This window comes from Perca flavescens, chromosome 5 (assembly GCF_004354835.1).
Source record: "Perca flavescens isolate YP-PL-M2 chromosome 5, PFLA_1.0, whole genome shotgun sequence".
Classification (NCBI taxonomy): domain Eukaryota; kingdom Metazoa; phylum Chordata; class Actinopteri; order Perciformes; family Percidae; genus Perca; species Perca flavescens.
This window is the reverse complement of record NC_041335.1, coordinates 22,092,671-22,119,573: the sequence shown is the minus strand read 5'-3', so window position 1 is coordinate 22,119,573 and position 26,903 is coordinate 22,092,671. Positions and strand designations below refer to the sequence as shown.

The 26,903-nt window shown below is 42.2% G+C and overlaps 1 protein-coding gene across 3 annotated transcripts in view; it reads left to right on the top strand.

Moving 5' to 3' along the window:
- The window catches only part of ptch1 (patched 1), a 67,825-nt gene that overhangs the window by 17,219 nt on the left and 23,703 nt on the right, over nucleotides 1-26,903 (top strand). For all 3 annotated transcript variants that reach the window (XR_003692612.1, XM_028578731.1, XM_028578730.1), the window contains exons 3-18: nucleotides 1,872-2,061; nucleotides 2,483-2,552; nucleotides 2,724-2,815; nucleotides 4,462-4,660; nucleotides 4,808-4,929; nucleotides 6,928-7,075; nucleotides 8,598-8,729; nucleotides 8,939-9,094; nucleotides 9,204-9,302; nucleotides 10,281-10,406; nucleotides 14,636-14,754; nucleotides 15,404-16,085; nucleotides 16,824-17,133; nucleotides 18,484-18,626; nucleotides 23,436-23,619; nucleotides 25,417-25,697. Coding sequence is in view for 2 of the 3 variants with exons in the window: in XM_028578731.1 (XP_028434532.1) it covers nucleotides 1,872-2,061; nucleotides 2,483-2,552; nucleotides 2,724-2,815; nucleotides 4,462-4,660; nucleotides 4,808-4,929; nucleotides 6,928-7,075; nucleotides 8,598-8,729; nucleotides 8,939-9,094; nucleotides 9,204-9,302; nucleotides 10,281-10,406; nucleotides 14,636-14,754; nucleotides 15,404-16,085; nucleotides 16,824-17,133; nucleotides 18,484-18,626; nucleotides 23,436-23,619; nucleotides 25,417-25,697 (3,053 nt within the window). In the remaining variant the exon portion in view is untranslated. The remainder of the gene's footprint in view (nucleotides 1-1,871; nucleotides 2,062-2,482; nucleotides 2,553-2,723; nucleotides 2,816-4,461; nucleotides 4,661-4,807; nucleotides 4,930-6,927; nucleotides 7,076-8,597; nucleotides 8,730-8,938; nucleotides 9,095-9,203; nucleotides 9,303-10,280; nucleotides 10,407-14,635; nucleotides 14,755-15,403; nucleotides 16,086-16,823; nucleotides 17,134-18,483; nucleotides 18,627-23,435; nucleotides 23,620-25,416; nucleotides 25,698-26,903) is intronic.

Here is a 26,903-nt window from a genome sequence, read left to right as displayed (position 1 = left end):
TTCTTAGGAGAATGAATATGGGAATATGTGTCATTGAAGAAACACAGCTGTGTGTACACGCACTCACACACGCACATGCTCGCCAGAACGTCAGTGAACACTCACACACTCATACATTTTCTTGGTCCAGCTGGGGTGTTAATTTCACCCCAAGGCTGTGTGAGTGTTAACCCCAAAACGCTGTAACCTCATGAAGTGTGGAATTCTCTAAGCCCGAGGCCATGATGTGCTGCTTCCTGTAGAGAGAGAGTACATTCCTTTGACTTGTCCAGTCCCTCGCTGCTTGCTGTAAACTCAAGGTCTTTGGGTGGCAGTCCACAACATGAAATGTCTTCAAAACAGACAGTGAATTCTTTCTAAGCTCGTCCCTCAAATCTTTTTAAATCAGACATTTCCTCATCTCCTTGCATATGTAGAAACTGAATGCAGATGGACCTCTTTTCTCCATACCTGTGTTCCAATGTTCCAACTTGGCAGTGCACCTTAACCAAGCCTCGGGCTAGCTTTGCCTTTAAGCGTTGAGTGTACCAGACAAGTCGACTTGTTAGTGCACTGTCAGTGTGCGTAGGGTCTAAATGAGTTCCATGCGTGCTCTTCTGAAGGCTGGTGTAACATAGCCGTGTAGCTGGCCTAGCAGTGGAAAGCATGTCGCTCCGGTTAGCCTAGGCCTGCTATTAATGATGAGTATTATAAACATGCCTTCAGACAGGATCAGATGGGAATGCTGTTTGGGTCCAGAAAAAAAGAAATCAAATGTGTTTTCCTAATGCCCCAAGACATGGCCCCCCTCCCTGCCTGTTCCATTGGTCTGACTGGGTGGTCCAGCTCAGCAGAACAGGCGTGCTTATGTTCAACTTTAATGCCATTACAATGGGCTGAAAATATTCAATCTATGCCTGCTGTTGCACGAATCTAGCGGAATTGTTAAATTGGATTAAGGCATAATAAAATGTTACAGAGTTTTCACACAGTCAGCTCTCTCACTAAGCATTTGTTTGTGTGTGTGTGTGTGTGTGTGTGTGTGTGTGTGTGTGTGTGTGTGTGTGTGTGTGTGTGTGTGTGTGTGTGTGCAAGTGAAAAAAGATGACTACAAATTGCATGAGCTTTCACTAAACATTTGGTCACTGAAATCCTCTGCTCGTAAATCAGACACAGATACACGGAACTTAAGGATGCACACGCAGGCACACACACAAATCTCAGGCTGAATAGAGTATGAAAAATGCACATAAACATTTTTTATATAGCTTATGAATTTGTGAAATACATTTGTTTAATCTTGCATTTGACTGAAAATCTGGGACTCTGCCCATCTTTCATGACTGCAATTGCCTGCATTTGTTCGTGTGTGTGTTTGTGAGAGAGACTTTGCCAGATTTGCCTTGGCTGTACTGGGGTGTAGCAGGGCAGCTAAAGGGCTTGAAAGGCTGCTTTTGTAGCTCAATCTAGCTAAGAGCTCAGAGCGCACGCACAGGGCTTAGTCCCACCACGATACTGGGAGCAAAGCCTGGAAGAGAGCCTCTCTCTCTCTCTTTATCAAACACATACACACACGTACTGTCACACACTGTAGTCAACGTGGCCTGGCGCCGCTGACTTGTTAGCAAATTGAGTAGAAACATTGAGCTTTTTTTGTAAAATGTGGATTTGAGTGATGTTACTCCTCTGGATTCAAAGGAGTTAGGATGTTTGGCTTTGTAGTGATACAAGCTTACTTTAAGTGTGATAAAGCCCTGGCCAGCCTGAGATGTCTTTGCAAATCAAATCATATTTATATATATATATATATATATATATATATATATATATATATATATATATATATATATATAGTGTGTTAAATATGCGTGTTTTATCTCTCCTTTGTCCAGTTGGTGGGCGTGTCAACCAGGAACTGAAGTACACGCGGCAGAATATAGGTGAGGAGGCCATGTTTAACCCTCAGCTTATGATCCAGACGCCACGGGAGGACGGAGCCAATGTTTTAACGGTGGATGCGCTCCTGCAGCACCTGGACTCAGCTATCCGTGCTAGCAGAGTTCATGTTTACCTTTATAACAGGTAACTAATTATTTCATGTCTACCTGTGTTCCAGTTTGCCTCTTGTCTGTACAGCTTTAAGCATCATATTTTCCAGTTCTGGACAATTAAAGTTTATTTGCCCAAAATAATAAATCAAAACGTTGTCTCGAAGGGCAATTTAATGCCATAAAATAAAAATAGCTCTGAAACAAATATGTGCCGCTTTAAGTTACATTAGTAGTTTCTGGTGCATTAAATTGCTCTATATAATATTTTCTGATATGTTGTCCATGTATGCAGCATACCTGCATATTAAGCATATTTGGCTAGCAGTACCTCATAATGATGAAAGATTTATTATCATCTATTATCATTATTTTTATCAGTCTAGCCTAAGGGCTCATGGTGTTATATGGCCATAACAAAAACTGAACATAAACTCTTTTATTCTCCTTTTCAGACAATGGAAATTAGAAAACCTATGCTACAAATCAGGAGAACTAGTCACAGAAACTCATTTTATGGATCAGGTAAGATGCAAATGCTTTAGTATGGTTCAATTAGTTTTATTCTCTGGATCATATTGAAACATGCCCAGTACAATCTATATATTATTATCTCTGATGCTTTTTCCTATAAACACTTCCTGTTGTCAATGTCTGTCAAACCTACTGTGTGTGGGCATGTCTTTGTTCAATTAGATCATAGAAAAGCTACATCCCTGCCTCATTATCACCCCTTTGGACTGTTTCTGGGAGGGAGCCAAGCTTCAGTCTGGAATGGTCTATCTCCCGTAAGTACGCAAAACTCCTTTTTTACTAGACAGAATCTGTATTTTATGATGTGTCAGCACAATCGAAACATGCCAACACAGCATATCATTAGATTGACTGATCCCTTTCAAGCATACGGTCAAATGATCAAAAGCTATTTTTAAAGAATTCTAATTGGGCACACATAGGGCTTTCCTTGCTGTGAGGCCAGTTGGCAAACTGATTAAAATGATGTGTGGGGACAAAAAGGCCTTGAATGCTGAACTCATGAGTGCTGGTTATGGAATTAATGTATAATGTATGTGGTAACAGTATTTTCAGATTGTTTTCAAGTCAGAGAGAGAGAGAGAGAGAGAGAGAGAGAGAGATCTGGATCTCTAGATCTTGTTTTTACCCCTTTAGTAGAACAGAGGAACAAATGTATGTGTGTCTGTGTGTGTGTGTGTTGTGTGTGTTTGTCGTTCCCTCTGAAGGCTCTATTGTAGTGGTTGCTGGCATGCGTATCGCTGCCGATAGTTTCTCTCAAGCCCTGGGCCTCACACCATTGTCTGCCCCTTCTGTTGCTAATGGCCTGCTGCTACAGTAATACTCAGCAGACCTTCTGCATGTGTTTGTGCATGCACATAATGTGTGCCATTGCCATCAGTGCATATGTGTGTTTTGTGGACGTGTGAAAGTGTATCAGCTTAAGTCTGTGTCATCAGAGTATGGGAATATGTGTGTTGCCTGTTGGTCTCAGATGGTCAATAAGGTTTTTACTATGTTCTGGTTGGAAGGCTGGGAATAATTACCCAAGCCTGGTTAAGCACATACAATGTAGTCTGAATGACCGAGAGAGATTCAGAGAAAGGGAGATAGGAATGTGTGAGGCATAGAGAGACAAGGACTGGTTTAGAGTAGGAATTCAGCAATGTGCCATTGCATGATGGGAAATTAGACTACATTTATTGTTTTTTCTCACCTAGCAAGAAAGAGATTATTTTCTGCTCTCAGACATGTGACATGTGTTTTGTGAGGTAAAAGTTGGAGGTAATTACACCCAAACATCTGACAAATGCAATCCAGCCTTGGACACGTTATGTCCTCACACTGTCCTCTCACTGTCACTGTCTCCCTTTACAATTCTTATATCAAGGTGTCAAGTGTCTAAAATCTAATCAGCCAAGGAATTGTACACCACATATACTGTATATAAAACTATTGAACATTTAATTAGCTTTGATGTAGATGTTCTTGCATGTTTGCTCCAGCATATTTTGAAAATGTTGGCCATCATTTCCATTAGTTATAATATCTATTTATAACTAACTAACTAACTAACTAACTAGAAACACTAATGTTCAATTAGACAGGTTGTAAACAAATCATAATTAAGCCAGATTACCTTAACCACTTTATTTGGAGGAAAAACTGAAAGTGAGCAACTAAAATGGTAATAATCTGTGGTTAGTTTGGTAGGTCAAAGTGGAACTAGGATGTTGGTTTTCAGTTTGCTTTGGTTTTCTCTTTCAAATAAGTCTCATTGCCAATAGAAAGGATGGCCAAATAAATACAAATAAACGCTTCAGTAAAATAATAATAATAAATAGATTTAGTTAGTGGCCAGAAACACAACAACTTAAAACATGGTTAAACAGTATTCTTCTTTACATTTTTAACTTTGCAGAGGTAAAGACCCACTGCAGTGGATCAACTTTGACCCTAAGGAGTTCATTGAGGACTTGCGACGGGCAAACTTTCCCGTGGAAGTCTTTGAGGACATGTTGGAAAAGGCAGATGTTGGACACGGATACATGGATAGACCTTGTCTGAACCCCGCTGACCCTGACTGCCCCCTTACTGCGCCTAATAAGAACTCAACTAAGGTAGGCACACACACCTAGGATCAAGCTTTGAGCTTGTAATATGTGTACACATGCAACATTTTTTTGTATGTTGGTAAAACATAAAGTCTTTGGTTTGAGACTAGTTGCTGACAGTTATTTTCTCGCCTGTTGATTTTATTGCACCAGCAAATCGACGTGGCGCGGGCCCTGAGTGGCGGCTGCCATGGTCTGTCCAGGAAGTACATGCACTGGCAGGAGGAACTGATCGTAGGAGGGACCACCAAGAACGGCAGCGGACCCCTGCTCAGGTAACATACCCACACTTACACATACACACCCTCATAAACACTGCTGTGATCACTGCAGGGCTTATTCTGAGTGAGTGTGTGTTTTTTTTGTTCTTTTATGCTCTCCGAAATGGCGCATGCATGCATGCGTGTGCGCGGTGTGCTGTAAATCTTGCAGTCATTAGCAGATTCCAGTGAAATCTTAGAGCTCCAGCTGTTCCTGCTCAGCTCGGGCCGCTCTGCTTGGACACTTCCCACTCATACACACGCGCACACACACACACACACACACACACACACATAGAGTGATCTATTACCTGGCTAGTTTATCCAAATATACAGTGATTTGGGGTACACAGACTTAATTCCAGCACAAGGACCATGACAAAGCTTAAAGATTATGTAGTATATATGGATATATAATACACACATTTTATAGTGCAATAAGCTGTATGCTCTCCATAATAGTCAATTACTGTTTTACATGATGTTTATGTAAATATAAAACATACACAGGAATTAAAAACATGCACATTTTATCAATAGCTTCCTTTTAACAGGGGAAAGCTACACAAATTATCCACATTTTGTTAATGGACCACTTATTTTAATGTGAAATTGCAGTTTGGATGGTTCATGCACATGCATGTAGACACAAAGGCAAACCCCCCCCTACACACATTCACACGCATACTGCCCCAGAGTACAGTGGGGTGCGTTGTTTGTTTTGTGGTTATGTTTTTTCCTGGCAAGATTGGGTCATTAGGGTTTGTGTGTGTGTGTGTGTGTGTGTGTGTGTGTGTGTGTGTGTGTGTGTGTGTGTGTGTGTGTGCGTGCGCGTGCTTTAGTTGCTCTTTCCAATGGGCTGTTACTGCTGGCACTCAATTTCTACACCTTGTTTACTAACTGCCACCAGTACCCTGGTTAGCACCATATTACAAAGATAACATTCATAAACAGAACGACTAATTAATGTCTGCTTCTATTGTTCGTAAAATTTGACGATTTGAAATTACATAGACTGAAGTTGAAATTTATCCCAAAGTCACTTTTTAATTACTAATATATTTTATTTCTTTATAACCCTTCTACTATGTGCACCAGGGCCCTCTTACAATTTGTCAGAACATGATCAGGAATCTTGCAGATTCGGATAAGATACCCATTTTATGGGATCTGGCACATCCTTTGTCACTATCAAATCCAGTCTATACCTTTTCTGAAATACTAATCTTTTGTGCCATCCAACTTCTTTGTTTGGTTTGGAATAAAGACATGGACCTATTATCTAGTATTTATGAGGCATCTTGGTTCAGCACTGCAGTCGTCCATAAAGAAAAAAAAGTCACTGTATATTTCTTTAGAAGGCTTCCGTTGCCATGTCATATCACCGCAACGAATATTAGCAGTGATGCTGGCTGCAGGAGTAGAGCTTTGAATCTTAGGGAGAGCAGGTTGGAGTAGGATAGTTTGTTTTGGACAAATAAATATGTTAGAACACATTTATTTTGTCATTGTTAGTGTCTTTTTTAATCGGTTGTAGAATAATGAGAAATGTGATTGTTGTTGTTATGATGATGATAATGATGATTGTTCAGTATCAGATTAGTAAATAGGTAAATGCAAACTCCACATACTAGGTGAACTATATGCTGGCAAGTGGTCACCCAATCTGCAAATACTGTATCTTGGGTTCAAAGCTTGCCTAAGATACAGTATTTGCTCTTCTTGTCTATGGACTAAAACCCCAAAGCTTTTAATGCTAGTCATTGGTGGGAATCAAACAAAATACTGATTGGTGTGTCTTGTACATTTCAAAATCCAAGTTTTAACCCTTGATATTATTTGCACAATCCAGAAAGCCAGCTCCTCACCTTGTTGATCTTCTTTTATAAACATGATGTTGTCAGTGAATGCTTGCACCTCATTGACCTCCGTCTTTTTGTTCGCCCTCTTTTTGTCCTTTCCATCTCTTCCTCCCTCTCACTCTGCCACCCTCCCTTCTTCCCTCCTTTCCAGTGCCCAGGCCTTACAGACCATGTTCCAGCTGATGACTCCCAAGCAGATGTTTGAGCACTTTCGAGGCTACGACGAGGTTTCCCACATCAACTGGAATGAAGAAAAGGCTGCAGCTATACTGGAAGCCTGGCAGAGGAGATATTCTGAGGTAAGGGCCAAAGCACTCAGAAATGTGTGAGAGAGAGACAGAGAGAGAGAGAGAGAGAGAGAGAGAGAGAGAGAGAGAGAGAGAGAGAGAGAGAGAGAGAGAGAGAGAGAGAGAGAGAGAGAGAGACCCTAAATCCTCTACAACCACATTGTAAATCACAGACCGGATACAGGTGAACATGGAAAGGCCCCATCCAAAGCCTGTGCCCCTGATAGATACTAGAACCACTGTTGGTGTGTGGTAAAGGGCTAAAGCTTTCCTTTCACTGCTCAGTATAGAGGAGCAATAGAGCAACAGGGTGAGCATGTCTGGAATACATTAAGGGAGTGCTGGATATCTCTCTCTCTCTCTTTCTCTCTCGCGCTCTTGCTCCCTCCTCTCTCTCTCTCTCTCTCTCTCTCTCTTTTTTAACTCACGTACAAACACACTCAAACGTTCACACACAATTGCTTTCCCAGCTGTGGCCCCATTGGTGGCTCATGTGTGACATCATCTGTTCTTTGTTTTGGGGGCCCCAACCTCTGTTCGACATGGTGTGACCTTGGTGTGTGTGTGTGTGTGTGTGTGTGTGTGTGTGTGTGTGTGCCATTCATCTTCAGGTCCAGAGATCACTAATATATAAAAAAGAGTTGTGATTGTTTATTCGAATACAGTGTTTTTATCAATGGCAATCATGAAAAAAAGTTGCCAAATAGTCTTACTGTGTGTGTGTGTGTGTGTGTGTGTGTGTGTGTGTGTGTGTTTCGTGGTGTGTATTATGTACGATTTGGCGTGTCTACAAGAATAGTATGTGCATGCATGTCGGTATTTGCCTGACACATGTGCGAGTTCACACGTGGTTGTGAGTGTGTGTGTGATCTAGTGCGTGTTTCCTAATGTGTGTCAGCCAGCATTGCTCCCCACTGAGCAGTAACTGCAGTTCAATGTTGAAGCCATCTGTCTGCCCTGAGATAGTGAGAGGATGGGTCATGGTACTGTCTGCAGATTCTTCCAAATACCTCCTACTACAGAGGCAGAGCTCATTATTCAGGGCTGCAATTGTATTTGTTTTTGTTTTTCAAAGACACAGTTTGGCTGTCATCAGAGGGGCAGCTTTTATTGAATCAGTCAAATGCACTTCTTTGCTTCAGCAATACGCGTTTAAGTTATATTAAGAATGGGTTAATTGCTACTGGAACTCAGGCAGTTTGCAAGGGTCAGTATTGCGTGGAAAATTGGTGCAAATGTATGCTGGTATATTAAGGTAGGAATGTGGTGGAAAAAAAGAAAATTTAATTGGCCTTTATTCTGGAGAGACTTGCACAAAAAAAACACAACTTTTAGAAGGTACAAGAGAGCAGTAGCTCATTATAAATTAACACAATATTTGAACATTTAAAATAGGTAGCAATGACTGACTGGGCAGCTGCTGCACTGTGGGAGAGTAAATGCTCCTGCGGAAATTACAATTTTTATGGGAAATTCTTTCATGTTGCCTTTTCTCTCTATCTATCTGCTTTTGTTTGCCTCTCTGTCTCTGTAGGCGGTGCTGCAGAGTGTGGCAGCAAATTCGTCTCAGAAGGTCTTGTCTTTTACCACCACCACTCTAGAAGATATTCTCAAGTCTTTCTCAGACATCAGTGTCATCCGTGTGGCCAGTGGATACCTGCTGATGGTGAGAGCAGAGCCAGAAAAAAGACTGAATACATTTTTTTGAGTATTTTTTTTATTTGGGAAATGCATTTTGTAAACTGCTTTATGCTACCAAAGTCTAGGCTTGGATTGAAGGAGACGGAAGTAAATAGAGGGGGGGAAAGATTTAATGTTTGACTTACACACACAACAGGTTAATTGATGAATGGATTGTTTGCTGTTTGTGCCCAGCTGGCCTATGCGTGTCTGACAATGCTACGGTGGGACTGTGCCAAGTCTCAGGGGGCTGTAGGGCTGGCGGGTGTCCTGCTGGTGACACTGTCTGTGGCAGCTGGCCTGGGCCTCTGCTCTCTCCTGGGCATCTCCTTTAATGCTGCCACCACACAGGTAACGCACACACATGCCACTGGCGCGTATTGATATGTTGAAATGATTAAAACAATGAGATAAAATGTTTATCATTGTCATTCTTTGACTACTTGGCTGCTCCACACAGGTGCTACCCTTCTTAGCTCTGGGTGTTGGAGTGGATGACGTCTTCCTCCTTGCTCATGCCTTCAGTGAGACCGGACAGAACAAGAGGATCCCATTCGAGGTGAGGCAAACATCCACAATGTTCCTTACTCCTCTGTTGACTTATCTCATCCATAGAGGAATGTATGAAAGCCTGTCTGTGCCTGTGATGTGGCATCTAACAACTATGTGCCACACACTCAGCCCGCTTATCTAAGCAATGCTCCATATTAAATCTGTTCCTTTTTAAAAACAGAACGCCGACCATTGCGGTCTATATTAGATCATGACCCAAAATATTCATTATGAGCTGATTAAGGCATGTATAGAATAAAACTTACCAAAAGAAAAGAACTGGCAGAAACCAAAGTTTCCAAACGTGTAAATAAAGTATTTCGGCAACCGTGTGTGTGTGTGTGTGTGTGTGTGTGTGTGTGTGTGTGTGTGTGTGCATTTTGTGGAGCGGGATAACTTTTCATCTCCAGAGGGGGGGGGAACATAGGCATGTATTTGCTTGTTTTTGTTTTCCCCTCTTTCCCTCCCCTTCTAGCCCTTGTCGCTATGCCTCCCTCATCCCCCAACTTCCTTTTGTGGCTGAGTTGAAAACTAAACAGAGCTGAACCTGATCTCTCCTGTCTGAAAAACACACACACAGATACACACAAAGATGCACACACCTGCAAACACTCCCTGTGTGGTCCTGCACGTCCTCAAATCTTCACACAATTACCGCCAAACCTTCCGAGGGTCTGGCATGTTTATCATTAAATGGTAAAAAAAAAAGCAGCAGTCATGATTACAATAAGAATGTATTTGTTTAGAGGAGCAGCATGTTCTGTATTTCTACTTTTACCTTTATTGTTCAAACAGAAGTAGACAGGCCCAGGTGGATTATTTAAGAGTGCTTCGGGGCTGAAACGTTGCAATCACTGTCAGTCATATCAGTAATACGATAATTGTAATCTCAAGTATTATACATTTGCCTTTGGCTACATTCTGATCAAAAGAGTTGAGTTGCATTGGTTTTTCTTTCATCTACCTCTCTCTCTGTCTCTGTCAGGACCGTACGGGGGAGTGTCTGAAGAGGACAGGGGCCAGCGTGGCTCTCACCTCCATCAGTAACGTCACAGCATTCTTCATGGCAGCCCTCATCCCCATCCCAGCACTCAGAGCCTTTTCTCTACAGGTGTGTGTGTGTGTGTGTGTGTGTGTGTGTGTGTGTGTAAGTTCAGTCGTGTGGGGCCCCTCTCTTACTAATAGTCCTGTTCCAGTCCTCATTTCTCCAGACAGTTGTTTTATTGATTTCTATCATCAAACTGAAAGTGTGTGTGTGTGTGGAGGAGGAGGAGGAGGAGGAGGAGGAGGAGGAGGAGGAGGAGGAGGAGGAGGAGGAGAATGTGTTTTGTTAAATCCATCCAACCCTCTCCCTCCATCTTTGAGGCTGTTTAGTGGTGGGCCCTGTGTCTGTCCAGATTGTGGCTGAGGTCCATGTAACTGAATCCTTCTGCGTGTGTGTGTGTGTGTGTGTGTGTGTGTGTGTGTGTGTGTGTGTGTGCGTCCATATCCTCACGCTCATGTACATGTGTGAGTGTAGTAGTTGTAGTATCTGTGTGGGAGGTTTGAAAAGCAATAGTCTAGCTATGTGCGTGTGTGTGTCTGTGTGTGTGTGTGTTTTAAAGGTGGGGGGGATCCAGAGGGGAGCTGACTTTTCTAACATCTGTCAGTAATTATAGACGTCACCAGAACAGTAAAAACTGGGACAGAAAGAGACGTCTGACAAAATCCCTCTAATAATCACTGAATTGTTAATTTATACAAACGCTCACTCAATCACAGCAAGGCAAGGCAAGGCAGCTTTTTTATATATCACATTTCAGCAACAGGGCAATTCAAAGTGCTTTACATAAAACATTAAAGAGCAGTTAGAAAACAATTAAAAAACAATAATAAACAAATTAAAAACATTAAAAGACAAGAATAAAATTGATAGTGCAGTATAAGAATAAAAGTTACAGTGCAGTATAAGAAATTAAAGTTAATAAAATAGATTATTTAAAGAAAAGCAACATCAAAAAGATAGGTCTTTAGCTTAGATTTAAAAGAACTGAGAGTTGCAGCGGACCTACAGGTTTCTGGGAGTTTGTTCCAGATATGTGGAGCATAAAAACTGAATGCTGCTTCCCCCTGTTTAGTTCTGACTCTGGGGACAACAAGTAGACCTGTCCCAGACGACCTGAGAGGTCTGGGTGAGTCATAATGTAGTAACAGATCAGAAATGTATTTTGGCCCTAAACCGTTTAGTGATTTATAAACCAGTAAAAGTATTTTGAAATCAATTCTTTGAGGCATTGGAAGCCAGTGTAGAGACTTCAGTACTGGAGTGATGTGATCCACTTTCTTGGTTTTAGTGAGTACTCGAGCAGCAGCGTTTTGAATCAGCTGCAGCTGTCTGATTGATTTTTTAGGGAGACCTGTAAAGACACCGTTGCAGTAGTCAAGTCTACTGAAGATAAAAACATGGACAAGTTTTTCCAGATCCTGCTGAGACATAAGTCCTTTGACCCTTGATATATTTTTAAGGTGATAATAGGCTGATTTTTTAATTATGTTAATGTGGCTTTTAAAATTTAGGTCTGAGTCCATGACTACACCAAGATTTCTTGCTTTGTCTGTTGTTTTTAACATTGTCGTTTGAAGCTGAGCGCTGACTTTCAATCGTTCCTCTTTTTCTCCAAAAACAACCACCTCCGTTTTTTCTTCATTTAATTTAAGAAAGTTCTGGCACATCCAATCATTAATCTGTTCAATGCACATATTTAATTGTTGTATTGGGCTATAGTTCCCTGGCGATAAGGTTATGTAAATTTGTGTGTCATCCGCATAACTATGGTAACTTATTTTGTTGTTTTCCAGCGATACACACTGTAAGGATAAGACAATATCAGATTAAACTTTTGATTGAGCCTGTGTGAAGAGTCTTTACAGCAGCAAATGAAATAGAAGGATAGCACAAGAAAAAAACTATATAAACTATAAAATATAAACAAGTAAGGGTTGCACAGAAGAGATTTGACAGACATATTAGCTTGGTGATTGGGTCAACGTTGGACTTATAGTATTGGGCCATCACCAACAGGGTTTCTCACTAAATTTGTCATAGCTTTTGTGAAATGCTAAAGACTTTTCTTAAACCGTGTTATGCCTTTTTTTCACATTCGATTTTTTCTGCCTCCTCAGCCTATGCACAGCGTGTGGTGAAACACAGTCCTATCAATTGTTATGTATGGAAAGTAGGTGTAAAGTAGGTACACTTGTTTGGGGGCAGCTGTAGCCTTACGAAAAAGAATCGGCGCCAGTGTGACCGGCACGATATATTACACTGGGGAAAGTTAAATAGGATTTGTCCCTTGCTAATTACCAGACCGCAGAGAAGTATGAAGCAACACCTAAACATATCATGTAAACTAGTCCTAGTTTAGAGGCTTTCTTTTGCGATTTGTTAATTACCTTCTGGGGAAAACATTAAAAGCTTGCAAAGTTTGTCAGATTCCAGCAAATGCAAAATCGAACTTTATGAAACATATTAGTTAAACAAACACAATAACATGTATGCAATTATTTGCAGTTATATAAAATTGTATACACTACCCCCTGTTCTTCTTACTCGCACTCTCACTCACACACACACACACACACACACACACACACACACACACACACACACACACAGAGGGCTGCAAGATGTCACCACAGTGAGTACAATATTAACATGTGCGGATAGATGGCTTTAGTACAGCGAGTCTGTCAAACATGATCCATTTACCCCATGGGTCTAATCCATGCAGCCTCGTCTTATGCACACAAATAACCACACTTGGAAACAGGCACACACACACACACACACACACACACACACACACACACACGCATAACACACGTACATAGCATGCATACTTTACACTTGTGGTTTTGTGACTGGTGGAGGGCAGACTTGCAGTGAGGCAGACAATCATACTGATACCCATCTTTATTATGGAACACAAACACACACACAAATCACAACCGCAATCAGTGGTACTCATCTCTCAGCCTCGTAAAGATGTGTGTTAGTATGTGCATGTGTGTCTCTTTATCACCATTAAGCACTTCCTGTGGTCAAAACCTCCATTTATCTTTTTCTCTCTTTCCTCCTCCTTTGTGTCTCTCACTTGCTTCCATTCATCAATATGAACAAAAAAAAACAGGAATCTTGTCCAGATAACAACACAAAAACACACATAGGAACACACACAATCCTGCGCCGATGACAGATGTGATGATTATTCTCCCCACTCTGGGGTCAGCTAGCAGTCACTATGTGTTTGTGTGATTGTGAGTGGAGTCACACTGTATCTGTCTGGATGTTAGTTGACCAACTGAGAAGTCCGGGTTCTACTCTACTTACAGATGCTTCGTCTCTCTCGTTCTCTCAAATTATTTCTCTCTCTTGTTGACTGAATTGTGAGCTGAGGAATGAGGGAGGGAGGGTGTGTGTGTGTGTGTGTGTGTGTGTGTGTGTGTGTGGTTGGTGTTAAGGTGTGGTTTAAGTAGGAGGCTGTGCAGTTTTTTAAGCTGGCAGTAGATACGTGTGTGTGTATGTGCATTTTTTGTGTGAGTGTGTAAGGGGTGTGTGTTGTCTGTACAGCCGCAGCGCCTGCTCATCACCTCAGGCCCCGCGGGACTCTGGCTCCTTGGGTGGTCTGGCACACACACAGGATTTTGTGTGTGTGTGTGTGTGTGTGTGTGTGTGTGTGTGTGTGTGTGGTGATCTGGCAACTACGCAAGATCCAGATTGTACTCTGGGCAGGGCCCCAACCTAACCCCAACCCCCACCCTCTGCTGCAGTGCACCACCTTCAAATACTTAACCACAACACTGCACTGGCTTCTATTACACATGCACACACACATATACACAAGCCTAGCTTTTTCTCTGCAAAGTCAGTGTTTTTGTCTTGAAAGGAATTGAAAATGTGTTGAAAGACAATTTTTTGCCTTGACGGCAGCTTCTTCAGACTGTGTTATTTCAAGGGATATTTAAAGCTTCCCAGTGTTTGTGTTAAGAGGCAGTCCTTTGAGGCCGGAGACAACATCTTCATAATCATTTTGCAATTTGGAACTTGTGCATGAATGGAGATGCAGGAATATTTAATATGAAATAAGTTTTATTACACTCAATTAAATTTTTACCTTAGGGCTTTGTCTGGAAAAAAAAGCCTTCCGTTTATTTTTTATTTCCATTGAATTTTAATCTTATTTATCCACGTTTTTGAAATCCCAGTTGTTTTAGACTTTGTGTCGGCAACTCTGTCTCCTCCATCACTTCTCAACTCAAAATAAATAAATAAAATAGATACGTTTTCTGTGTTTCTTGCAGGCTGCAGTGGTGGTGGTGTTTAACTTTGCCATGGTGTTGCTCATCTTCCCCGCCATCCTCAGCATGGACCTCTACCGACGAGAAGACCGACGTTTCGACATTTTCTGCTGCTTCTACAGGTGTGTGTGCACACACATACAGACCTACAGTTATTTCATTTCTGATGAAGGTTATTGCTCTCTTTTTCATTCATTCTTCCTTTTATGTTTTCCTCTGATCTCTGATCTGACGATGAATAACCTTAACACACAGTTATCTCTGAGATCTCTTCACCTTAATCCCCCTTAGTCACAACCTAATTACTGCTTAAGTTGTCTGTTTCTGTCTGGGTGCTGATTGACTGTCTGTTTATCTGTCACAGTCTTTATTAAACTTAACCAGTCTGCCTGCCAGTATGGACATGCTTGTTGGCCCAGCGATCATACAGATGTGCACACACACACTATTAAATTCCCTCATTGGGTCTCAGCTTTATATTTCATGCTGTTGGCAAAGAGAAATATAATTCATAATAACAATAATAACATGGGCTGATAAAAGATTTTTAACAGATTTAATGCAGTTAATCTTATAAAATTAATACTTTTTTTTCTGCAGACTTTTCTAGAATACCATAACCTTGAACGTTTCAATGATAGAAACCTTTTCACAAAATCTGATCTAATACAAAAAATATGATGTCAGAATCTCCCCTGTTTAGTCCCTCCATATATTTTCTTTCCCAGCAGTCCATAGTCTGACATGTCTTCATTGTTTTTATCTCTTCAGTCCGTGTGCCAATCGTGTGATCCAGATCGAGCCTCATGCGTACCTGGATGGGGCGGACGGAAGTCGTTACAGCCCTCCACCATCCTATCGTACCCCTCCACCCTCATATCACACGCCTCCCCCGAACTACAGCAGTCCCCCTCCTTCCTACAGCAGCCATGGCTTTGCCCAACAGACCCAAATCACCATGCAGTCCACGGTGCAGCTCAGGACAGAGTACGACCCCCGTACTCAGGCCTTCTACACCACTGCCGAGCCCAGATCTCAGATCTCTGTGCAGCCCATGAACCCAGCTCCAACTAGGAGCAACCCTAACAACGACTATTACAGCAGCAACGCAAGCGGTAGCAGGAGCAGCAGCAGCAGTCATGGCAATCTCAACAACAACAACAGTGGGAGCCGAAGCAATGGGGGATCTCGAGGTTCTGCCACCTTCTCCCATCATCATCCTGCACCTCCTCCTGCTGCCCCGACTTCAAGTGCTAGCTCAGTTCCTCAGTGTGATGCAGCCTCATCGACTGGCCAGGGCCAGGAGAACAACAGCTCCACACGGGACCTGTTGTCCCAGTACGGAGAAGGCTCACTGGGCCTTCGCTGCCTCGAGCCTCCCTGCTCCCGCTGGACCCTGTCCTCTTTTGCTGAGAGGCACTATGCTCCGTTCCTTCTGCAGCCCACCACCAAGGTGAGTTTAGTTTCTCTGTGCGTTTCTGTAAAAAAGAGATGTAGAGAAAGGGAGGCTTCTGTGTGAGGTAAGACTGTGATTGTGCTGACTCATAGTGGTGATAATTTGAAAGAGAGGGTTAGTCACTAGAGCGAATAGCAGGAGGAAATCTGGGGTGGAGGTTGTGGTCATGTCCTAAAAGCCTTCCAGAACTGAAATCATCCAGTACCCTTGGTCTTTTCATCACACTGTCAGATGTTTTTTTCCATATTGCCAAATTGCACTCCTCTGATGCCTTAATCCAACAGTCCCCTTATTGCTGAATGACCTGAAGAAAAAACCTGGTTGATCACAACCTGCGTCTTATTTTCTCTTCAAAATAAGTATGGCTAACCTGTATGGCAAAATCTGTACAATAGTCTGACTGCTTCTGTTTCTTGTCCAAGCTTTTTTTTTTTTTTTTTTTTTTTTTAGCAATGTTACTGTTGTAGTTCATTTAAAGTCAGTGCTTTGTGCTATTTTAAATGTAGACTTCATTTGTCCTGGCGAGTTTTGCGAGCAATTCCTCCTGTGAACTTTTGGAATATGTTGCTAACATACATCTTAGATTGTGTATTTTTATCCACATTTTTGCTCCTCACTCATTCAGAATATGCAACATGGTTTAGGCAGCAATTAGGTCAAGCGGAAGCTGTCTTGCCATTGCTCTGTGCAGTGAATTGATTGATAAAGCTTCCATCTTTGTCCTTCTGTTTCCAGGTGGTTGTGATTGTGCTGTTCCTCTGCCTGCTGGGAGTCAGTCTGTATGGGACCACCCAGGTGAGGGATGGCCTGGAGTTGACAGACATCGTGCCCAGAGACACCAGCGAGTACGACTTCATCGGTGCCCAGTTCAAGTTCTTCTCCTTCTACAACATGTATGTAGTGACGCAGCGGGCTGATTACGCCCAGAAACAGCCTCTGCTGCACCAGCTCCACCAGAGGTTCCACACTGTTCGCTACGTGCTGAAGGAGGACAATGGACAGCTGCCCCGCATGTGGCTTAACTACTTCAGGGACTGGCTGCAAGGTAAATTTAAGCTTGATATATACAGTAATTACCATCTCAACCAGACCAAAAGTGGATTGGGTCACACCAAGTAAAAAACTTTCTTTAGGTCCGATGTAGCAGTATGATTCATACTCTGTGTTAGATCACTTAAATTTTACCCTAATACTGATGTTCCAGATTTTATTTATTAATGCTTCATTTAACATCACTATTCAAGATACTTCAGGCATGGGAATAATTTACTTTCTCATGAAACCGTTTTGAGATCATAATATTTCTTCTGTGTTTTGACATGAATCTACAAGAAACAAGATGTTGGGCAAGAGTTCAGATGTAGGTGGGATTGCAAAATGGACACTGACAGTAGCCTGATTAAAATCACTTGTGTCAACCATAAGTGGGGTTGATGGAGGAGTACGAAGTGGTAGGCCATATTTTTATACTTTGGCAGTAAGGAAAGTTGCAAATGATGATGCCAGTGCAAACTGACAAATACACTCATCCAACTCATATTACTGCTGCTCCTGCTAGTTTTGTAATTTTTCATTAAAATCTATTACTCGATTACCTGAAATATTTGGCATATTTAACAAGCACCTAAAACCACACCTTTAGTTTTATGGGGCCTTGAATTAATTTTGTATGATGGCAGGATTCACTTTTGAATGGGTTGCTGGTTGTATACCCAGCACTGATAGCTCTCAAGAATTGTAAAGTGCTACTGAACCAGAATATTATCTTTCATATATCAACCCAAATCTGGAAATGGGTCATTTTCAGTGAGGAAGCACACTCACTGACTTGCCCGTAACGATAAAACACATTGTGAGACTGTGTGTGAGCCGGCAAGAAACCACACAGAGCGTGTGTGGGTGAGAGAGAGAGAACTGTGTCTGATATTGCTCTCTGCAATGGTGGGACAAATTGGAGCCAGACAGGCCAAAACGAGACCCAAAACAACATGTCTCACAGACGGACCACAGCATGGGTCTTGGGGGGAGAGCCGAGAGGAGGGGAGTGATACACATATGGATTGGAGAGTAATACAGAAAAGGAGACATATGTTACTGATATATTCCCTAATGATGGCTTTGAATCAAAAGCAGCAGATTATAGGCTTTTGAAGTCTTCTTTGGTGGTTGAGAATGGAACCGAGTTATCATATTAAATCAATCAGGCTTATTATATAGTTAGGGTTAGGTTGCAGTGTTGTGTTATATTGTCTTGTACCGTGCTGGGTTATGTGTTGTGTTTTCTTTTGAACTCTGCTTTGTGATTGTGTTGCAGAGGAAGAATGAAGATAACAGGGCATGTAACCTTTTCAAACATCCACATCTAACCAACGTGTCTTGTTGTGGTTACCTGCAGGTCTCCAGCAGGCTTTTGACAAGGATTGGGAGGCCGGCCGCATCACCCTCAACAGCTACAGGAATGGCTCTGATGATGGCGTCCTGGCATACAAGCTTTTGGTGCAAACGGGACGCAGGGACAAACCCATCAACTTCAACCTGGTATGTTCAGGATTTAAGAACATTTTAGTTAAAGCCCACAATTAAAAGTGATTCAAAGTTAAGATCTGAGGAAGTGTACACACACGACTATATTACATGGACCTGAGGATAGACTCGACAGAGATTCTGACACCAGTGTCAAAGCTATTTTTTGCTCTTTCTCCCTTTTCCGCCGAGTGGCGCGGGTGCCCGCTCGCGGTGTGAAGCGTGTGTCCACGCTATTCTCCGACATGCACTCTACAATCACTGCTGATAGCATGTTAGCATACCAACTCAACATTTATTTTGTTGTTACTTGTTAATAGTGTAACTACGGAGCCCTTAAGGGGACATGAGCAAAAAAAATCTAAAGTTTGGTTTCATGTGCTCACGCGGAACTTTCATGTGCTCACGTGAAAAAAATTCTGCACATGAAGGTTTCGTGTGAGCACATGAAAGTTTTGTGTGAGCGCATGAAACTAAACTTTAGATTTTTTTTTGGGGGGGGCTCCGTATGTAACTGGTAAAAAAAAATCAAAACGATACCCAACCCTATGTGTGATTAGGCTTGGAACATCTTCTCTCTGTGATGACTTTTTTTTTTTAAAGCTCTCACTGGGGCTGCAGCCTGCCTCTGAAAAACCTATTAACTCTTTATTTAAACCATTTGTCACACTTGGTTGTGTGTGTGTGTGTGTGTGTGTGTGTGTGTGTGTGTGTGTGTGTGTGTGTGTGTGAGTGAGTGAGGCCCTGACACTTTGTTAGTGATTCCACAGTAAATAGCATGAAAAGTTGGAAGGCTGAACGAAATTGACAGAGAAAGAACAACATATTTGGATATTTGTTGCATATTTTGACAAATGATAAATTGAGCTAATTGACCTCACTATGCAGCTAAATTAGTTAAACTTTTTAGGTTTAATAGTGTGTCGGAAAATGCTTATTTGCTGCATTTAAACACCAGGGCCCGCTGAAAGTAATATGAAAGTAATATGACAGACGAAAAAGGCAATGAGAAAGTTTAAAAGGGGTTTAATTTCAAATAAATAATCCACCAAATGCAGAGGAAAAGCTCCTTGTGTCCCTCTGCTCAATTCAGGAGTCCACACATCATACAAAATGTGTGTATTATGTGATATATTACAACAAACTGTTATATTAAATACACGGAAATTGCCTGAAAATGTATTTGCTTGTGTCATTTGCTCACTATGACTTGCAAAAAGAATTTCAGCCCTGGCTGACAATAAAGTTGTATCATATCGTAAGTCTGTGTACCCTGGTTTGGTAGAGAGGCTACTGTACACCATTGTTTTGCTGTCCAGTGTTTTCAGTGCAGCACGTGACTTTTTGGGTAAAAAAGCACCCAGATCTCATCACTACACAATGCTGTAAATGCCAGTATACAACTTAATCTTCTGACAAGCTCCAGTTCAGCGGTTGAAGTGTCTGAAGCCCTGTCTCCAGTGTGGAACTGGAGAAGTGTTTGACATCCAACAATGACACAAGTCAAGCTAATGAGCAGCTAAGGTCTCAGAAGGATGTCCAGAGGAAACTTGCTCAGCTTCAACTAGGCATCGCACGCTGTTTTTGAGTTCAGTGCCACCTCCATAAAACAACATTCTTTGGCAGCAAAACAGAAGATAAGGCACTGGAGAAATATAAAGAGAAAATTCTTGGCCAGGATTTCTGAAAACTTCTGAAAGCCAGGTCCTTTTCAACACTGAGATAATTTCCCTTAGAGATAATTAACTAACATATAGCTCTGCTGTGTCTGGTGTTTATTTATATATTTACGATTTGTGTGTGAGTGAGTCTGTGCTCATATTGTGCATGTCCAAAAAAAGCATTTTCCCCCCTCTACTCTTAGCTGTTTGTTTTTGTCTTTTTATCTTACTTGAGCTTTATTGCAACAGCATACTACTCTTCCCATCCCTTTCACTAGCCTGCAGGAAGCACAGGCAGGCCTGGTGTGCGGCCCTGTGACATCACTTCCTGTGCCTGTGAGGGAAATGTATTTGCCTGGGCTTCCCGTGACAGCTTAAAGACATACAGTTGTTGTGTATCCTGCTTTTAAATTCAATCCAGATCCTCTGGAATCCGGCTCTCTTTCTTGCCCCCTTTCTCTCTGCAACGCTCCTCCACCAACTCCTGCTCACACTACCACTCTTGCTCTTTCTCTCTCTCTCTCCGTCCCTTCCTCCCTCCCTTTCCCTCTCTCAGTGCTCCACTGCTGTGTCTTCTTTCAATGAGGTGAGCTGAAACACGTGGTTTCTTTGAGGCAGCTCTGTGTGTGCGCATTTGTATATTTTGAGTGTGAGTTCTGCTTTTGTCTGTTGTGTGTGCATGTACGGCAGTAGCTGTTTTTGTGTCTCAAAATGAGGACCAGATCTTTTCCAACCCTGGCAAATTGCAAAGCTAGATGTTTTATTTTGATATGCCACTCCATGGATCTGTGCAGAGGTGTTCTGGCTTTGATCTGCTGCTGCAAACATTGTCTGGGAGTCATATGGTAGCTGTGTGTGTGTGTGTGTGTGTGTGTGTGTGTGTGTGTGTGTGTGTGTGTGTGTGTGTGTGTGTGTGTGTGTGTGTGTGTGTGTGTGTGTGTGTGTGTGTGTGTGTGTGTGTGTTGAAAATAAGGCAATAGAAAGATAAAGCTTTGGAGAGTGATACATAAGGAGGTGGGTATGAAGAGAAGGAGGAGGTGGAAAGTTTACAAGTGTTCAGGGAGGCCATGCTAATGTTATCAAGAGTTCTTTTCTTCTCAGGGCTGGGTTGGTCTGTGGCGCCAGGCATTCTGGGTACCCGTAGGGGTCAGAAGAAGCAAGTGCGAGCAACATTTGTACAGATGTTGTGTTATTTTTATAGCTCAACTCCATTTGCTGGGTGGCATTTCCTTTAGTGTTAACAACCAGGTTAACTGCACACAGACGTGCTCAGGGACTCAAGCCAATTTTTTTATTGTTACGCTAACTCAAGCAATTGTTCTCTCCTCACCCCCCAACACAAAAAAACCCTACTCTTTCCTCATCCACCTAACCCCATGAGTCTAGCTTCACCCCCAAAACTCTCCCTGCCTCAGAAGCAGAGATTTATAGTTCCTTGAAGGGAGAGTGGAGTGCAGTATTGGTTTAACCTCTCAGGAGGAGGTAGCAATGCTAGGCTACACTCCTCTGGTACCACATGGGAGGGCGAAAGTAATGGCTCTGAGTAAACCAGCCATTCTTGTCTTCCTACTGCCCACAGCTGCCACAGAAAATGACACCGACTGAAACAGCTTGGGAACAGTCTGCAACCAGACAGAAACACTGTGTGGGTTTGGTCTGATTCTGGATGTCAGAAGGTTAGCTACAGGCTAATGGTTACTTTGTTTATCTTTTATCATCTAGCTCTGGTTTCTAAGACTGAGAGTAACTACAATGTAAAGTAACCTGAGCTAAGCAATGTTACTGGAGTTAATATAGTTTTGACAAAGTACCTTGGTATTAATGTTATGATATGTTGGGCATGCATAAACAAAATCTATAGCCATGTTAGTAGTTCTGTGAGGATGTACTTAGGCACAGCAGTGCTTTAAGCTAACATCAACATGTTAACATTGACAAGGCTTACATGCTGATGTTACAGTAAGCAGCAATTATGTGTGCCATGTTCATCATTTTATATGTTGCTAATTAGCAATATGTTAGAAATTATATTTTTTTTGCAGGCATTTGGTTACAAACCAAAGTATAGGGCACATATTTTTACCTGATGCTGGTGGTAGAAGGAAACTTGAAGGATCACTGAAGTTATTACAATTAATTCTTAGGGGGACATGAATTTCTGTACCAATGTCATGTCAGTCACTCAAAACAAAAAAAAAAAGTCAACCTCATGGTGGCACTAGAGGAAAAGTCAGGTGATCACCAAAGTCATTAGGATTCTTCCTCTGACCACCATTAATGTCTGTACCAATTTCAGGGCAATCCATCCAATAGTTGTTGTATAATATTCAGTCTGGACCAAAATGGTGGACCGACCTACTGACATACCATTTCACTCAGCTGTTCGAAAGTCAAAATCATAATACTATAATATTGCCAGATTAGAGCTTGTCTCATACAACACATATCAATATACTGGTACATTTTTCACTATTAGAATTAAGACTTGGTTGTACACTTATCTCCGACAGCTGCTTCTTGACAGAAAAGCGCTTCAGGCTTCCTTCAGAAATGTATTCAGAGTGGTCAGGACATTGGGCCTGAGGTTGGCCAGCCAATATCTACTGTAAAGGGAGAAGCTGATTCAACATTTTCCATGTTTTAATGTGGCATGATAATTCTGGGAAGCTGTGATGAGAAGTACGGGAATTTTCAGAAAGACGACCAGTGTTTGACTTGTTGATTTTTCTTTGGTTGGAAAGAGAGCGGGACTACTATTTGACTCCTATTTTGAAAGCTGCTCCGTTCTCTTGCACTCATGCATGTGTATAAGTAAGCATTTCTGTGGTCAGTTCACCTGTAGAATGTTTTGGTTAAACATGTCCTATTTCCACAATACCTTTTTGTGTCCACTGTAGACTTAACAGCCACAAATATGATTTCCTATGCAAGCTCCACCTATTTTTTTAAAACCTTAATTGCATATTATCCATTTTCTAATTATTACATATTTAATATTTAAAATTTGGCTTAGCCCAATGTAAATGTGAAGGACCTAATTTCATTTAGATGCGTGCGAGTATGTGTCTGAATGTTTTAAGAGAATAAAATAGAACACAACTTATTTGTCCTAATTAATAATCTTGATACCATCACTAATTTATCTCCTTTGTGGGTTTTGTAGCTGACTCGTCAGAGGCTTGTCGATGCAGATGGGATCATCAACCCCGGGGCTTTCTACATCTACCTAACCGCCTGGGTCAGCAATGATCCTGTGGCGTACGCCGCCTCGCAGGCCAACATTCGCCCACACCCTCCTGAGTGGCTCCACGACCGTACTGACTCCATGCCTGAGACACGCCTCAGCAGTAAGTCAGCATGCCCACAAAATATGCTAAAAGTAAAAGCATGCTTCAACACAAGGACAGAAATGTCAATAATAATGTTTGCTCCAACAAATGAAGCTAATTTAAAATAAAAAAGTTTATACCTTCTACATGGTACAGTTGAACAAATTGCATTTACTGAAAATGTAAGCCATTTTTTTGTGGGGCTCTTTGGACACGGCTGCATGTGACCAGTGTTTACCTCTTGTGGTTTGAGTTATTGCTCCTTGTCTGCCTCTTAGCATTAAGTGAGGTTGTAGACTTTACTGTACCAATGCGGTGTGTGTACGTTTGTGTATGTGTGAGCTCAGGTTGCAAGGCTCAGGACCAAGACACAGCTAACTGTGGTTCTTCGAATGGTGCCTATGGTAAATGCTATAATCCTGGCTACCATGGGGCCTGAGCATTATACACACACACACACACACACACACACACACACACACACACACACACACACACACACACACACACACACACAACTATTATTAAAACTCAGTGACCCCAAACACTACACACACCCTGTTCTCATTTCCCTGCCACACACACAGACTGTAACTCACATAAAAAAAGTATAGTCATGTTGTTGTTTGATTTTAGCCTGTGATTTGGTACAAGTCAGGAAGTGCTCCACGGGAGAGGAAAGTGATTGGATAACAAGGAGAGACTTGGTTTGAGTGGGATGCACAATTGGATAACAAGCAGGAACTCCTTTAGGAGGGTGGGGATATGATTGGATAAGCAGCGTGAAGTGCTTGGCTATGCGGGAGCCCCCAGAGCAGATCTGTGTTGGCTAAAAGCCAACTGGTGTCCAGATGGAAATTTATAGTTGAGATTATAACGGGCCAAATCATGTTAGCAAGTGCTCCTGTCGGACGCTGCAGGCACTGTGGAATATATACCCACTCACACCAACACAAGACAGTCCAAAAACATGTATTTTTATAAGAAAAAAGGTTGATAGTTGCAGAGTAAATCTTTCGATCTGCCGAATGCAGCAATGTGTTGTTAATTACACTGCAAGCAAAAATCTGAATGAACACACTGTTTTGACAGCACTAAATATGACTTCATAGCAGGGTGACAGACAGGTATGCGTGTTTATGCATCTATATTACACTTTATGTGGCGGTGCTAAGTTTAGGGTGTGGTAATGGCCATGATTCTGACATTGTAATTACCGTGAATCAACGTTAGCTCTGACACTCTGCTGTGTCTGGAACTGATAGGCCCTCATTAGCCAGGCTGGACCACAGACTGGCTGGGTTTGAGTCAATGGAGCTCTGTTTCACGCTGCTCCACCCACCCCCACCACATAACACACACACACACACACACACACACACACACACACACACACACACACACACACACTTGCCCACAGATGTAGCTGCTCTTGGAACAAGGTTGGATTAGGGAGGGAAAGTCTTGATATTGGTGGTTTGGCTGAAGAGTCTTAAATTATTTCTGCAGATCTACACTAAATTATCAGTGCTAATGCTAGTTAATCAGAATAGACAAATATCATCTGCAGATGTCATCGTTGCCATCGTTGATTTATATGATCACTTTCTTGATGTTCCTCAGTAATCTGTTTCTCTGAATTAAAATTTCATCATCTTGCAAGGCTGTGTGGCCTCTGCTTCCAAGGCCCCAAAGTGCATCATCAATTGCTGTATGGGTTCTTACAAAAATGATGTGGTGATTACAGCTAAATATAGTTCTGCTCCTTTTTTACTTCCAACAAGTTGACCTTCCTCTCATTGTCTCTCCATCCAGTCCCAGCTGCTGAGCCCATCGAATACGCACAGTTCCCCTTCTACCTCAACGGGCTCCGGGAGACACCACAGTTTGTGGAGGCCATCGAGAGCGTGCGGGCTATCTGCAGCAACTATAGCCGACAAGGCCTACCCTCCTACCCCAACGGCTACCCTTTCCTGTTCTGGGAACAGTATGTTAGTCTGCGCCACTGGCTCCTGCTGTCCATCAGTGTCGTGCTCGCCTGCACCTTTCTGGTCTGTGCCCTCTTCCTGCTCAACCCGTGGACCGCCGGCATCATAGTAAGTATTAGAGAAAACAAATAGACAATAGACACAATAACATGGTAATACATGGTTGATAATGGCCGGATACACTACAGCAGATGTCAGATAATTGTTAAGAAAAAATACCCATGTACTCATGTTACCTACTTTTCAAAAGCATAATATGTCACTGGTTAGGATAATGTTACAAACAGGCCCACTTCTTAACATAAAGAGGCATAACCCCCCAATCCCCAAAAAATCTTTTTTTCCTGTTCTCCACCCTTTATTTCCTGGTTTTTATGTGTGGTCCAGAAGGCATCTCAGAGAGAACAGAGTCAAAAAGGAGAAGGGGTGCTGTGTGTTATTGTAGCCCAGTCACTACTGTTTATCTTGTGCTGTTTTGTTATGGCCCGTCTGTTTAGTCTAGTCGAACACTCCCAGACACCAACGCTGAAATAAATGTGTAGAGGAGCACAAAGTTGCTCAGACAACTTGCTCCCACTCCAAACCTATAAAAAGTTAGATTTTATTTCCATCCTATTCTTCCCCTCCTCTCACAAAAGGAGTTTCCAATGATACACGTAAACACATTCACATACACAGGCACACAGACACACACTTTGAGCACACATGCAGACATGTATATACTTGCGCACATACAGTATAACCGTGTAAACACACAGGTACATAATTCACGCAAGAAACACATACACAGAGTGCCCTGGTTTTTCTCTCTGGTGGGTTGTATTTTACGACGGGCAGTGGCGAGGCCACCCGAGCCCTTAAACGGGAGGAGGGGACCTCATGCTCATCCTTCAGGCTTTACTAGCAAGATCAAAAGACAAGTTATGGAGAGGCGTCAAGCTTAACCATTTGCTCTGTCCAGGACCAGACCACCGCCAGCCCTACTACATCAAACACTCAACCTTAAGCCCTTTCAACCCCTCTTAGCTATTTGCCTTGCGCTTGATTTTGATTGCTGTTCATACTTTGCATCAGAATAGGTTTCGTGGCCAGGTTGGTTCAGTGGTAGAGCAGGCGCACATATACTGAAATGTTTATGCCTCGACGCAGAGGTTCAGGGTTTGAATCCGACCTGTGACAATTTCCTGCGTGTCTTCCCCCTTTCTCACCTAGCTGTCCGGTCAAAAATTTAAGGCGGAAAAATTATCTTTAAAAAAAGAATAGGTCTCAACCGCATCTAAAGCGATCACTTGTGATCTGATTTTGTTCTCAATT